The sequence below is a fragment of the Ictalurus furcatus genome, chromosome 10, assembly GCF_023375685.1.
Source record: "Ictalurus furcatus strain D&B chromosome 10, Billie_1.0, whole genome shotgun sequence".
Classification (NCBI taxonomy): Eukaryota; Metazoa; Chordata; class Actinopteri; order Siluriformes; family Ictaluridae; genus Ictalurus; species Ictalurus furcatus.
This window is the reverse complement of record NC_071264.1, coordinates 25031616-25047865: the sequence shown is the minus strand read 5'-3', so window position 1 is coordinate 25047865 and position 16250 is coordinate 25031616. Positions and strand designations below refer to the sequence as shown.

Genomic DNA, 16250 nt, shown 5'->3' with positions numbered 1-16250 from the left:
CCCAATTTTCCACATTATTTCTATTTCTGTAAGTGTAAAATGGCCATATTTTGGATGTGCTGACAGCCACGACTTTGTGAGACATTACTTCACTTTTTTTTTTTTAAATTATGGTCTGCTCAGTGTGTGGATATGGACCACATAACCACCGGCTTCAACGGCACAGTTTCACCTCGTCTCAGAAACGTTGGCATTCTTTCCGCTGAGATCTTCTGCTGGCTCGTACAGACGTCCTCCATTTTGTGGTCTCTGTGCTTCAATAATTCCAGTGCAGGGCCAAATGTCTGTCTGTCTGTCTGTCCGTCTGTCCGTCTGTCCGTCTGAAATGCCAGCTTGTGCTCTTGTTGCCCTGCTGGTGATATGCCACACTTGATTGAGTGCCTTGGCCTGATGGTATGAAGCCTTCATTGTTGTTGCTACAGCCCCCTCCAAAAGTATTGGAACAGAGATAATGAGTCTTTATTGATCTCATATACATTACAGCACAGTGAAATTCTTTTCTTCGCATACCCCAGCATGTCAGGAAGCTGGGGTCAGAGCACAGGGTCAGCCATGATACAGCGCCCCTGGAGTAGAGAGGGTTAAAGGCTTTGCTCAAGGGCCCAACAGTAGCAGCTTTCCCCTTTTCTGTTCACCACGGTTGTAAAGAGTGGTTATTTGAGTTAGCCTTCCTGTCAGCTATAGTCTGGGCATTCTCCTCTGACATTTTCCTCTCACTAGATGTCAATTTCTCCTGACTAATAATATTTCACCTCTAGTTCACACTGTGGAGCGAAGCCAGAAATTTGGTCCCAAATGTAGTGAACACAACAGAAAAATCACATAACTGAAAGGCTACGATTTGTGTGTGTGTGTGTGTGTGTGTGTGTGTGTGTGTGTGTGTGTTGTAGGGAGTTGTCCTGAACCTACTTACTTATGTGTGAAGTGGCTCTGTGTCCAACTGGGCACCACAGCTTTCGTCAGGAAGTAGTCACATCTGGCAGGTCATGCATGCCACTTCCTGTTCTGCAGACTTTTCCATGTGATAAGAGATATTTGGCTGGACTGTGGTACCATAGTGCTACATTGATGCTATCCTGGAATTTTTGGATCTCCAAGGGAAAGCTGAATAAATCACAGACCCTCTGATGATGATGATGTTGATCCCAGTGTCCTCTTTTTTTTCTTTATGGGTCACTAGAGGAGGGTTTCTCACTCAACTCATGCATCCTCACACCTTATATCTCAGTGCATGAGAAAGGCTTAAACCAGGATGAGATCTGTACATATCAGACAGGAAACAGATCTGCACTGATTTCAAAGGAAATACCACACCTCTTCTGTCTTACCCAGTTCAGGATGAGCCAAAACACAGGAATCTGTTGCTATGATAGCATCTTTTCTGACAACCAGTTCTTACAGACAGCGTTGAAAAGAGAAGCATTGTTTCTGCTCTGTGGCTTCTCTCTAAAGGTTCGCTCACACCTAAATAATTTCTAGTCATCTTTGCTCTCGAGTGGGAGAAGGATGCCATTCTCTCTCTCTCCCCCTCTCTCTCTCTCTCTCTCTCTACCTTGTCAATCACAACAACACTAGTCAATCATGGGCGTCTGTTAGGTCTTGTATGTGGAAGAGGGCAGATTGTGCATTCCTTCGAGTGTGTTACACTGCCGTATTCCTGCCTCAGCCACAGTAACTATCCTTTTCTAAGAAAGTGTCTGAAGTTGCACAGTTGAGTTTGCATCCTCAACGAAAAGCCAGCAAGTCATTGCCAAGTGTTTTGCTATAGGCTATGGTGTTTATCCGTCCATCCATCCATCCATCCATTTTCCATACTGCTTATACTACACAGAGTCACGGAGGAACCTGGAGACTATACCAGGGAACTCGAGGCACAAGGTGGTGGACATCCTGGACGGGATGCCAACCAGTCGCAGTGCACAATCGCACACACATTCACACACTGCGGATTTGGAAATGCCTACAGTGCCACACTGCCTACATTGTAGGCTGATTTGGAAATCAGCCTACAACGCATGTCTTTGGACTGCAGGAGGAAACCGGAGGAAACCCCCGAAGCACGGGGAGAACATGCAAGCTCCGCACACACAACACGCAGACGTGGGAGTCAAACCCAACTCCGGAGGTGCGAGACAAGCATGTGAACCACTAAGCCACCGTTCTCTCCGTGGTGTTTAAAAAAGATATTATTCCAGTCTGCATAGTTTCTTTATTTTTCCTCGTAATACCTAACCAAGAGATGCCTGTGTGTTGTGTTTTAATATGTGAAAATGTTTATTTTGCTCAGTTTGGTCAGTCCAGCAGTGGTATTAAGAGCGAGTGGTTCCAGTTTTGATAGTAGTGTGTCGCAACATGCAAAATGCAATTTGTTTAAATATACATACCGGATAAAAAAAGTATGCGTTGAAAATGTCAATAGCGAGTAGGTTTTCGAACAAGAGACGAGGGCCTGCTAGCCTAATGAGTCTGCTTGTCCCCAGGGCAAATATGAAGGAAAAAAAAAGTCTGGATATGTAATCTTTGTGTCCCGGTCTACTGATTTGTCCATCCCTGATGATATCACATTGTTAAGTGAACTGTAGTGTAATTGAATTGTACAGCAGATCCAGCTCATCATAACTGGCTGAGAAGTGGGCAGAAAAAATAGCTGTCTTGATGAAAATGAAGTACGACGTTTCAAGCAGTGATGGATTAGACAGAAGATTGGTGTTTACACGTGTTTCTCCAGGGTGCAGCCATGTAAAAGAATGCATGCTTGGCCTGGTCTCTGCTGGTGATAACACGTCCCAGCTTTCGCCACGCCACGGACTGGAACAAAGACAGACTCACTGCTCTGGTCTTCCTTTACCTCATTTCTCACTGTTTTTTTTATTGGTCAGTCTGAACTTAGCAGGCTTTTTGATGTGATCCAGACTCCAGAAACATAAATTCCCCTGTGGAGAGTGGACAGATCTGAGTGAACATCTACCCAAGCACAAGGTCCACAGGAACCGAAGCCTGAATAACACAATATTGATCCCAGCGATTGTTTCTGGGAATCTCTCCTGTCATCGGGGTTCACACACATCTGAGAGGAAATACGTCCGTCTGTTCAAACATGCTGATAGTCCTCACTGCAGCCGCAGCTCTGCGGCTTGGGGTCAGTCAAGCGTAGTAACGCTTGCCAAAATGGGTGGGCTGTGATGGGAGGGCAGGAAATTAACAACCCTGTAAGAAAAAAAAAATCACACTGGATCACAGGAACGTTTGAATCAGAAGCAGGGTCAAACAGTGCATCTGTGTTTAGACAGGGGGGAAAAACCAGGTCTGTTGAGTGATTCAGAGCTAGATTAGTAAGAAGATGAGAAGATCTGCGTTAACCTCCTCCAGGCTTTTATCTCTGCACCCTAGGGAATGAAGTCATCCCACAGCCGGCTTTCTCAGCCACGCTCTGTAAGCTGAAAACCTGACTTCCTGCATTCTTGTGACCCTGATACAGCAAGCTCGCATGCCTTTGATATGACAAGCTGTAATTAGAATTGAATGTGGAAATGATGACACTTGCGCCTCTTGCGCTTTGTAGTGCTTTAGTAAACATGATCATTCCTAATATTTTTTATAGAGCAGGTATTTGATATCTTTATACAGTACAGTACGTTTATAGATTGACAACAGGGAGTAGGGTGCACTTAGTGGTTAGGGTTGGGGGTTTGTGTGCGGAGTTTGCATGTTCTCCCCGTGCTGCGGGGGTTTCCTCCGGGCACTCCGGTTTCCTAACAAAGACCAAAGACATGCATGGTGGGCTGATTGGCATATCCAAAGTATCCATCGTGTATGAATGGGTGTGTTTATGTGTATGTGATTGTGCCCTGTCCCCCGATGGATTGGCACCCCGTCCAGGGTGTAACCCGCCTTGTGCCCCATGCTCCCTGGGATATACTCCAGGTTCCCCGTGACCCAGTAGAATAAGCAGTATAGAAAATGGATGGATGGATGGATGGATGTAACAGTGAGTAATGGAATAAATCAATGTAAAGCTTTACAAAGTTAAAATACTTCCTTAAGTGAAATTCTGTGAAAGCAAAAAAAAATAAAAAAATTCATGCTATTTTTTCTTTATATCCATTGTCTTTAATCTCTATATTGTGGCTTGTACATTACTTTTTAGCTGCATTATTATATTATTCCACCTTTGCCCATCCCTTTCTTTAGTGTTAATCTGCTGTTAATATTTGCAGTGCTTGATAATCGGAGGAGGACCCTGTGGCCTGCGTACTGCCATAGAGCTGGCCTTTCTTGGTGCCAAAGTAGTGGTGATCGAGAAGAGAGACACATTCTCCAGGAACAATGTTCTGCACCTTTGGCCCTTCACCATCCATGACCTCAGAGGCCTCGGGGCAAAGAAGTTTTACGGCAAGTTCTGTGCAGGCGCCATTGACCACATCAGTGAGTATTGAGTCATCTCTCTGTATACAGAACCCATAGCTATTCAGACATGTGTAGATAATATATGCTATTTTCCTAGTGCAAACGAAGTTCATGTTTTTATGAGGAAGTAACTCCCCTCAGTTCTGTCTTTGCTTTTGTTGCAAGCCCTTCCTCGTCTGTGCTTGCTTTAGCAATCATTTTATCAAGGCTTTCTGATCTGTTAATGCAGAAGTTAAAGACGAAGGCTTAATCCAGGCTTTCGGGTATGATTACAACAACTAGTAAAGAGTTCTTGTGCTGACTGTGTTCGCCAGGTATTCAACAGCTCCAGCTCATGCTCCTGAAGATCGCTCTGCTTCTAGGGGTCGAGTTCCACATCAACGTGGAGTTTGTAAAGCTTTTGGAGCCTCCAGAAGACCAGGAAAACGAGGGTGAGTTCGTCCCTGCTTGACCACAACGAAACCCGACGCACCTCTGTCCTGTCCAACTGGTTAAACACCATCAGCACTTCAAAGGGCCTCTGATTGTATAGAGAAGACGTTCAACAGCTAATCTATCGACCTTGTTTTTCTGTTCTTCTGCTTTAATTAATCTCGGGATCTGCCATTTCTATTTTTTGCCCATTTTCTAAATAACAGATGATAGTAATATCATAATAATACATAACACATAATAGATGAGGTAAATTTACAAGAATTACCACACTGATGCTAATTTGATTTATTTCTCTTCTCTTTTCCATGTAACATAGCTGACACAGACAGTAGGATCTGGATGCAGAGGTTTATTAGAGGCTTATCCAAGATTCACTGTTAAAACCATAGCAGATCCGAACAACTAAAATCCCAGAATTATACAAATACTATGTATATGAACAAACGTTTGTGGACACCTGGCTATCACACCCATATTTTGTAAACTGTTGCCTCAAAGTTGGAAGCACACAATTGTATAGAATGTCTTTGTATGTCGTAGCATTACAATTTCCATACACTGAAACTGAGGGGCACGAACCTGTTCCAGCATGACAATGCCCCTGTGCACAAAGCCAGCTCAAAGAAGACGTGTTTCACTAAGGGTGGAGTGGACTAACTCGAATGGCCTGCACAGAGCCCTGACCTCAACCCCACTGAACACATTTGGAATGAATTGGAACGCTGACTGTGCGTGCGCCAAGCCTTCTCACTACTGCCCTTATGGCAGCCATGCTCCAAAATCTATTGGAAAGCCTTCCCAGAAGAGAGGAGGCAGTTATAGCAGCAAAACTGGGGCCAACTTCATAATAATAACTCATGGTTTTGGAGTTAGATGTTCAACAAGCACATACAGGTGTGATGGTCAGATATCCACACAATTTTGGCCAAATAGTGAATACAATGCATGTAGGGTATTGGATAGTGTGCACCGTGCCTCTATTTTATCATCTATGTACGTAGGGAACAAATAAAGTGAACAGGAAGCCATTTGGGAATTGGCCTTGAAGACCAGCTTAATAGAAAGAAAGAAATTAATGCTATGGGTAAAAGAATAAACAAAACTGTGATGTTGACATCAGCACTATTTTTTTTCCCACCGCAATGTAGTGTATTGGCTCGCATGGTCCAATAAGAAGCAAATTTGCTGAACCGAGCAGTGTGACACGGTCAGCAGAAAAATGCTAATATTATCAGCAGTCAGGGTTAGTACAGGCAAATCTGACTTTCAAAAACAAAACAAAACAAAACAAAAAAACCCCAAAGATGTCACGTACAAAATAAGAAACTAAAATCTTAAGTATCTTAGATTTGCACTTGTAAAATGCGACAGTATAAATATTCTGGCTGGGACGACAACAGAACCGAGCACAGATGATGCAATACAGATCCGAGGGCGGGTCCTGGGTGCCGCCAGAGCAGGTGAGCCAAATCAGGAAGGCTCAGAGCCGTGCACTACGTTTACCGGATCACACAGTGGTCAGTTTTCCATTAGTCCCGCACCTCCGTCTCACCAGACAATGCTAAGGCAAAATACAAGGCTTCCTGCTTCTCTTAAACTCTGCCATAACCGTCACCACGGCAACCCGACCAACAGCGGCTGTTAATGTCATTTTTAAAGCCTGTGGAAAACGTCTCCGTTTTTATCCAGTGGTCTCCTCCCAGTTTATTATTAGATGATAGCTGCAGAACATCTCCTGGGTCAGTGCACAGTTTTGTTCCGTTTAATGGGAACGATAGCTCATTACGTTATTGATGGATAATAATGAGCTCAACGGCGTAATTAGAAACAGCATGCTTTTCGATGAAGTAATGCTTTCGTGAGATTTGAAGCTGATCTTTTATGGAGTCGTGTTGCTCAGAGACTGTTGATTAGACCACGCTTCTGTCTATTCATCAGGGACATGAGTCAGCTAATGAAAACAAGAGGCCTTGCTAAATTAAGAGCTTTAGCTGCTGTGGCCTTGTACCATGGTCTTGAGAAGTCACGCAGATCACGTAACCTTTGGTCGATATCTATTTTTCTCATTCCCTCATATTCTGTTGGGGTTTGAGAGAGCCAAGAGTCTGTTGGACAGCGCCAAGAAAACTTCACCACGTTGCTTTATCGGCTTGATACGTATCGAGTTTTCCTCACTGCTCATAAACATATTCGGAGTTGATAACATGAAATTTGAGCACAGTTTCTTTCCTTTGTGTTTGCGATAAACGATGATTAAATGCAGTCGTTGGGATGTTTTAGATGGTGAATTAGACCATAACTGTGCAAATTGGAAGTAGATATGGGTATGAGCATGTGTCAGTAATGATACATTGCAGTACAATGCAATAAGCACTTATTTCAGTTATTTGGTCTCTACTGGGTTTAATGTTTTGGTTTATTTTTTAAAAAATTTGGGCTTATTTTTAATTGGTATTGTATAAGAAAAAAGTGATGATGATGATGATTGAACACGTTGATTACATTAACCTACATTTTTAAACTGCGATGTGTTTAAGATGTGTAACACACATGCATGCCTTTGCGTTACAGGGCCTGGTTGGAAGGCGGAGATCCGGCCGTCAGATCACCCTGTAGCTGAATTTGATTTCGATGTTGTGATTGGGGCTGACGGGAGACGTAACACACTCGAAGGTATATTAGCGTCGAAACGATTTAGTTTTCTACAGAGAACTCCATACAAGTCATTAGAAGCCGCTTATATTAACCTCTACTACAGTAAACACACACATGGGATCTTGCATGTTTACATAGTAACCAAGTAGCTATAATTATCGTTGTTCTATAAATACAGAGGAAATGTTCCAGGGGTAACCAAAACAACTTTGAATATGATACGGGAGCATGGAAACACAAATAGCATGTCACCTTGCCTTGTTTTTGTTGACACCTTGTGTAAACAAGCCACAGAACTCCAGGACAAAATAAAGTCTTCAGACAAAACCCATTAGACATCTCTGCCTCAGGCTCCTTATCAGCCGTGGAGCTTGAACGACTCTGACTGAGAGAAACTTGGCTGTTGCTCTTGGCTGCACTCCCTTGCCATTTCAACTGGATTCTTTCATCCAAGACAGCTACAAAGCCATAAAATCAAGTCCTGCTCTGTAAAACAATAGCCCATGATGTCAGAGGATTTTGCTAAACATTTGGTTATAATATGAAATCATCGGCTCACAGTCAGTTCCTGAATAGCGCCGTGGGCTGAGGCTGGCTGGCCGTTGCTCAGTGGATGACGCGCGACTGTTGGATTCTTTCCCTCATACCCGTCATCTTTTTACCTATCCCCCAAACAGACGCTTATTCCTAATAAGGTCATTCTCAGGCGTCTCCAAATGATGACCCGTTTACTTTACTGCACACTTTAAGGGGGGAAAACATGCTTTTGAGGTTTGCCCACTGCTGTAATTGGGCTGCTTGGTCCAGTCTGGTGGAAGTTAAATATATCCTTGTTTGAGGCCTCATGGTCATGAGAAGAAAGCGCAGCTGCTTTTGGAGACACGGGTGTGGGCGTGTGCATGGAAGGACGACGTCTCTTTTGAATTACCTTACTAGTAATGGGCGATAATTAAATGCAAACCTGGCTCAAGAGCCACGTTGCAGAGCCTTGTTATTTTGGAGGACAGGAGACCAGAAACTGTTTGAGCTTTGGGGTTGCAGGTTTGTACTCCAAGTCTCATCTTTACGGCACTAAATCATACACTGGTTGCAGAAATGCGGTGGAAGTGAACAACCTGTGCTGAATCAGTTACTTCAGTCAAGCACTAGAGGAAACATGTGGTTTCCTCCACCCAGCGTTCTGTTAGATCAAGTGAGATAGCCGTGGCCACTGTGTAGCTCCACGTCGTTTGCCTTCAAACCGTTTGTGGCGAAGCCAAGCTTTCCAGAGCCTAAAATAACCAGCCTATGATTTAGGTAGCTTTTGATTTCGGTAGGATTAGCATGCCTCTGCCTGGATGGAAAGGAAAAATGCCACAACGCTCACTTCCATTCTGTCTCTCTCTCTCTCTCTCTCTCTCCTTCTCTAAAGGAATGCTTTCACTTTACTTGTACTTCCACATTTGCACACTCACATTTGCTTTTCTTTCCCCCTGCATTTGACTTCCAAATTCTTGCTTTCCAGTTAGGCTTGTTTCACAAGGACATTTTAGTAGCTGTCAGAAAAAAGCACCACATTGTGCACCTGCATCTACAGACAATACGCATCAACAACCGCAGACGACGTGTAAGAAAAAATGCCCTGTTGTCTGTTTAAAATGTTCTCCAGAGTTGAAAGCTGGACTGTTAATCATCCGGGAATGAGCCCAGATTCTTCTCCATAAAAAAAACATACTTCTAAATAAACTGTTTCCATGCATTTTTTTTTTTGATGTGAGGGCTAATTGCTTAAAAAATGTGTCATAAATGTTATCATAAATCTTGCCCTGGGTGTTATCACTGTTTCCAGGACTACCAGATTTAATTTTTTTTTGGCTATCTAACATGAGACTAGGCTAGTTTGGTGTCACTAACCAAGGGGAGGCACAACTAATCTCTCATTGTATGGGTTTAGCCGTTACAGTGCCATGCAGAGTACGTTATCTGTCCTAATGCTCTGCTCATATCATGTTCACGTAGCCTGGAACTCATGTAGACATGTACACACCTTGTTTTCCTGCTCAGCATGAAACACTAAGCAGGATGTGTTTCAGTTTCGACCCCTTTACTGGTAAAAAAATTTTCCCCCCACTTTAACTGTGACTGTGTGAGCTAGCGTCTGGCAGAATTGAGAGCCGTCAGCCAATAAGACACGAGTGTTTCCATGTGTCATCCTGTAAACCCTGTCCGATTGGTCTGTTCGATGATGATACAAAATTATAGCACTGCCGTCTTCTTTTAGTGACGTTTAGTTAAGTAGTGACAAGTCGCTCTAAGTAGAGAACTATTCGGGGCTAAAGAAAAAAATTGAGTCCTCCATGGCTGTGTTTCAGACATTTTTGTTCTGTACACCCCAAAAGTTTGAGACTAAATGATATAAATGAGATTTGAATTACCTAGAATTTTATCCTTATCTTTCAGCTTTGACTTTTCCATTTTCTGCTCAAGACTTGCGTTTTAAACCACTGTACTAAATTGTACCTTGCTACAGGTAGCCTGCTGATAACTATATCACATAGATGATGGTACGAGTTCCATAGACTGTTTGGACTGTTTAGTAGTATATAGATTCACGATGAAACGTGCAACCAATCACACTCTTTTTTTCCTTAGTAGAAATACGTTTCATACTTTATTGACAGTTTAACATATGGTCCGTCATTTATTAGCAGCCTCGCTTATGGCTGCAGGGCCGCATTAGCAGAAGCACAAGCAGGCAGAGTTTAGCTCAGGTGAAAACAACTGATCACACAGCTAAAACAATTCAGCAACCCGTGTGCTTTTCAGACGAGTGCTAATAATGTCTCCTCTCTCTCCTCTCGGTCAGGTTTCAGACGGAAAGAGTTCCGCGGGAAACTGGCCATCGCTATTACGGCCAACTTTATCAACAGGAACACGACAGCAGAGGCCAAAGTGGAGGAAATCAGTGGCGTGGCCTTCATCTTCAACCAGAAGTTCTTCCAGGACCTCAGACAGGAGACGGGTGAGAGAAAACACATGCTACACCTAAATATTTACACCAGACTGGATATTTCTTAGTGCTGTGAAATGTTTTGTAACAAATCCGATCATATACAGTGACAGCGACTGCTGAATAGCGTAAAAGGGGAATACAGGCGAATGTTAACGTTATCTGTTGCTATAAACGATATAATTCATAGCTCAGTTCTCTTGCTGCTACTGGTATTTATATCGAAAAGTATTTATGTCTCTCCTCTGTGAGCTCTTTCCGTGGATACAGACACAGTGTATACTTGTTATGACTAGCCTTCGTTAGAGCGGAATTCCTCAGTAAATCCTCTTTCATCCTTTATGATCACACTGCATCACGTTTAGAAGTAATATAAAAGACAGGATTATATAATCGACGATATTATTACGAGACATCCGTTCTGCTTTGAATGACGCATCTGATGGTCGTGTCTCCGCTTCAGGCATCGACTTGGAGAACATTGTGTACTACAAAGACAACACACACTACTTCGTCATGACGGCTAAAAAGCAGAGTCTTCTGGATAAAGGAGTCATCATCCATGTAAGTAGCAGCTGTAGCACGCTAACGAGGAAGTGGTTTAACAAAAGGTGCGGGTGGCGTAGGATGCGTAGACTTTTTTTGTTATGGTGTGCTGCCAGTTTAAGAGGCTGTGAGAACACACTGTTATAAACATAGCAAACGAGGGCATAAACATTTGTAAGTGCAGATTTCACTATCTTATGATCTCTCTCTCTCTCTCTCTTTCTCTCTGTCTTTATTCATATACACACTTAAGCATTTTTATATTATTCAGGTGTCAACAGCTCATCCTTGACTTATGTACTGTTCTGATTCACCACTTAAGAAAATAACACTAAGGTCACCAAGCATTGTCAGCCTGGACTGTCCAAGTTTCTCTCCGAGTGCTTTATTGAACAAAACCAAAAATATGAAGAAACTCCTACTTGTGGTTTCCTGAAGAAGAAAAAACATTCATGGGTCTTCCTCTTTTTTTTTTTTTTAAGATATATGACGACTTCTGTGGTTTCACTCCAGATTTCTGTGTGGAAAATGACTAACCAAGCGACTTCCTTCTAGAGTGAAAACAGAAGCATGATAATGTGATGATGATGATGATCATGATGATTGTGTGCTATAGGATTATACCGACACAGAGGCTCTGCTCAGCAGTGAGAACGTCAACCAGGAAGCTCTGCTACACTACGCACAGGAGGCTGCTGACTACGCCACGCATTACCAGCTGCCGACCCTGGAGTATGCCATGAACCACCTCAACCAGCCTGATGTAGCCATGTTCGACTTTACCTGTATGTATGCTTCAGAAAACGCCGCACTGGTCAGAGAGCGGTTCGGACATCAGCTGCTGGTGGCGCTGGTGGGAGATAGTCTGCTGGAGGTGAGCTCATAGAATGTGTGCATTGCTTTGCTTATTGGGATTTTATTATGTTCTTTTTTTTTTTCTTCTTCTGTTTAATTTGGGATCTGTTTGTGGTTATAGCCTTTTTGGCCCATGGGTACAGGGTGTGCCCGTGGCTTCTTGGCAGCCTTTGATACAGCCTGGATGATCAAGAGCTGGGCACAAGGCAGAGGGCCACTGGAAGTGCTAGCTGAGAGGTTGGCATGGTTTAGAGAATATGCATACACATAAACACACACACACACACACACACACACACTTAAACACAGACGCATGCCGCAAGCCAAGCCCAGAAAGATCTTTATCTTATATTCAAAGTCTTTACTCTGCTGTTTTGGTTGTCTTGGGTTTCTGCCCTCAGGGAGAGTCTTTACCGACTGCTACCTCAAACAACACCTGAAAATATCGCCAAGAACTTTGATCAGTACACCATAGATCCTGGAACACGTTATCCCAACCTCAACTCCAACTGTGTCAGACCACACCAGGTGCAGTGGACTCTTGTTTTATTACTTAAGGGGCGTTCATAGGGCTACATGATGCCTGCATAAACCCTTCATGACAACTGGCTTTTATTTTATTTACAAAAGTATTGTTTTTACAAAAACTTATGTACATTAAGACCTGTGCAGGCATTAAAGGTGATAAAGACAGCTCTCAATGTCAGTTTCAGTGTCAGTTTGACATAACACCAGAGTCAAATGATATAGATACTTTAGTACAATTACACTCATTTTACTAATTTTCTACACTTCACTACTTTAATACAATTACATTCAACTTACTGCTCTACTACACTTAACTACTTTATTAAAATTAAACCCAGAATGACTTTTTTTTTTTACAATGTAACTGCATTATACTACTTCATTACACATTATTAACATTTCATTTACTTTACTACTTGACTACACTTCACTACTTTACTATAATTAAACTCCCTTTACTACTTTACTACACTTCACTACTTTACTATAATTAAACTCCCTTTACTACTTTCCTACACTTCACTGCTTTACTATAATTGATCTCCCTTTACTACTTTCCTACACTTCACTGCTTTACTATAATTAAACTCCCTTTACTACTTTCCTACACTTTACTACTTTACTGTAATTAAACTCCCTTTACTACTTTACTACACTTTACTGCTTTGCTATAATTAAACTCCCTTTACTACTTTACTACACTTTACTACTTTACTGTAATTAAACTCCCTTTACTACTTTACTACACTTTACTACTTTACTGTAATTAAACTCCCTTTACTACTTTACTACACTTTACTACTTTACTGTAATTAAACTCCCTTTACTACTTGACTACACTTCACTACTTGACTACACTTTACGACTCTACTATACTTCACTAATTTAATTACACACACTATTGCATTACACTTCACTATTTTACTACAGTTAAACCCATTTCTACTTTATTGTACTACTACTTTACTACAATTACCCTGACTGTAATTCTGTAATAATATTTACTTGTCAAGGTCCAGAGAAGATATACAAAACTGCATAATTACAAGGTCATGACATTGCCTCATTTGATTTGAGGGCCAGGGCAAACATACTGAATATAACACTGTCATTAGTTATGTATTTTTGGGAAGTGTCACCTTTGTTCTCACGTATTCATATTACTTCCATGGTAAGTAACGTCACATCATCACCCTTATGACTCACATACCAGAAGTGCACTGAGCTACAAAGTCAGTTGTCATGAGGGCATAACATAAGCTTGTAAGTGTGATAACACATTAGATCATTTTGACATCAGTTGAACAATGCAGGCTACATGGTAGTTAACACCTGTTAGATGCCAGTTGTCATGAAGGCATTATGTAGGTGCTATGTATCCCTGCATCGTAAGTAAAGAATATTTAGGCTGAATTGACACTTGTTCTTTTCGCGCACAGGTCCGTAACTACTACATGTGTGGTGAACTGAAGCCCTGCTCCTTGGAACGAGCTGCTACTATACGGCGCCCAGTTAATCTGGCACGACGAGGTCAGCTTAATCACTGTGCACTCTGACCATTCTACATTTGTGTCAGACCTAAACAGAGACATGTTTGACAGCTCTAAAGGTCAAAGGTGAAATCCTCTAGAGTGAAATTCATTTCTGCAGCACATTCCTGGTTTAAAAACCCTCTGAGAACAGCAGCATGGGTGTGAGTCTGTGCTTCTCCATTGTGTGGGAGACTAAGGATTGTTTTCATTAGCGGAGTCACGTCGAGAGGAGGGTTTCATAGTCGGTGGTCTGTGTGTGGACAGAGTAAAGTTAACAGAAATGTGTAATTGTGGCCTACTATACTGCTGTGAATCTACAGCACTGTGAAAATTTCCTCTGTGCTAACAAACCGGATTCAAGTCATCAGTCATTTTCTACCTAGCTAGGGTTTTCGATTTCATTTGCAGTTGTAGATACTTTTTATTCTAAGAGTGTTCAATCTGTCAGTTTGTTCTGGGTTTTCTGAGAGCATTTCTTTATTACATTACAAATAAGAAGTTACAAAATAAGAATACACAATCCTGTGACTCAAATTAGTCTAGATTTGGGGTGTAGCACAATGCCATTAACATTGTATAAGTATCAGTATCTGTTTAGTGCTTGAAATATCCATTGAATCCAATATGACCCAGGAAACAGTGGAAAGAGGTGGAAATACAAGCACTGTGAGCATGGTGTGTGAATTCTGACTTGAAGAAGAAGAAGAAGAAGAAGAAGAAGAAGAATTCCTTAGATTTATAGAGCACGTTTCTAAGCATTCAAAGGGCTTTACACTGTATTAGGGGGTGGGGGATCTCCTCAACCACCACTAGTGTGTAGCGTCCACCTGGATGATGCGAGGCAGCCATAATGCGCCAGAACGCCCACCACACACCAGCTATTAGTGGAGAGGAGAGGAGAATGATGTAGCCAATTCAGGGCTGGAGATAATTAGGGTTACTAGCGGTAGCAGTGGTAGATCAGTGGTTAAAACATTGGGCTACTGATCGTAACGTCATGAGTTCAAACCCCAGCACTCCCACGCTGTCACTGTTGTGCCCTTTAACGAAGCCCTCAACTGCTCAGATGTACAAATGTAAGTCCTTCTGGATAAGGGCATCTGCCAAATGCCCTAAACGGAAATGATCGGATAGTTCTACATCACTCCAGGTCATAATTGGTCTCAACTAGAAATGTACTGTACTTAGGCTTTTTTAATCCAGCTTGTGCAGTCATATTTGTTTATACCTGCTCACAATATTTTGTGAGGAATTTAATTGGTGCTATTTCCTAAAATATATATAAAGTAAGCTCATTTAAACCACTATGACGCTGACCAGGCCGTTAATAAGGACCGCCGAACATTTTGTTTGTCCCACGCCTGCATCGCATGAACTGAAAATAAAACCCTCTCCTTCATGCAAACTTTTGTTGCATCCTGCGAGATTCCTGTCCTGATGGGATCTACAGTACTGTGCAAAAGTCTTAGGCACCCTATTTTTATTTTTTTTTTTGAGTACAAACTTTGTTATAGCTTTTTATTTGATGACATCTACATTATCGAGTCAGTACAAAAAAACATTTTAGATTTCCAAACATTCGTTTTCTAGCACAAAATGAAATGTTACAGAAAAATGCTTGTATGTCAGTAAAGAAAGCTGCGTATTACGTACAAAACGCAATGAAGATTGCTACGTTTTGCTGCAAAAATCCAACAGTCAAAGAACTGTGACTGGTTCTGCAAAATGCTCGATAAAACTTGCAGCTCATTTCCTTATAAAACTGAAGAAAGTCTGCCTGACACTACTCTTTTTTTTTTTTTTTTAAAGGAAAGTATCGTCCAACTAAATAGTGACTTTGTTTCATTTATAACTGTTTATTACTTCACTTTATAGGTTTTTTTTTTTTTTTTTAAATGTACAAACATTTAATGTCTTTATTTTTGAAGGCATCTTTACCGTACAGCATTTCTTTGCATGTGGCTAAGACTTTTGCACAGTCCTGCAGTTTTAAATAGATGCCCTTTCTGATAAGCTTCTAAAAACAATAGTGACTAGAATAGTTCTATTCATACCTGTATACATATTTATTATACCTTAGAACACCTTATCTGTTCAATATTCATATTCGGTTACTCTGTTAGACTAAATAAGTTAGGAGAGTCAAAATGAAACTGCTACATTGCTATGTTAACACTATATCTGAAGAATCAGTAAAACATGTCCAGTCTCCTTACTGAGAATAGTTCTAATCCCTGCTTTTATCTGACTGTTGTCATGTAATGACACAGGGCAGTTCTGTAGTCTCACAGACTTTTGTGTGT

At 41.7% G+C, this 16250-nt stretch overlaps 1 protein-coding gene across 6 annotated transcripts in view; it reads left to right on the top strand.

Moving 5' to 3' along the window:
- mical2a (microtubule associated monooxygenase, calponin and LIM domain containing 2a) overlaps positions 1-16250 on the top strand; it is a 55913-nt gene that overhangs the window by 20345 nt on the left and 19318 nt on the right. For all 6 annotated transcript variants that reach the window (XM_053635008.1, XM_053635006.1, XM_053635005.1 and 3 more), the window contains exons 3-11: positions 4218-4425; positions 4722-4838; positions 7414-7515; positions 10343-10498; positions 10950-11050; positions 11649-11906; positions 12009-12124; positions 12289-12415; positions 13855-13945. In XM_053635008.1, coding sequence (XP_053490983.1) covers positions 4218-4425; positions 4722-4838; positions 7414-7515; positions 10343-10498; positions 10950-11050; positions 11649-11906; positions 12009-12124; positions 12289-12415; positions 13855-13945 — 1276 coding nt within the window. The remainder of the gene's footprint in view (positions 1-4217; positions 4426-4721; positions 4839-7413; positions 7516-10342; positions 10499-10949; positions 11051-11648; positions 11907-12008; positions 12125-12288; positions 12416-13854; positions 13946-16250) is intronic.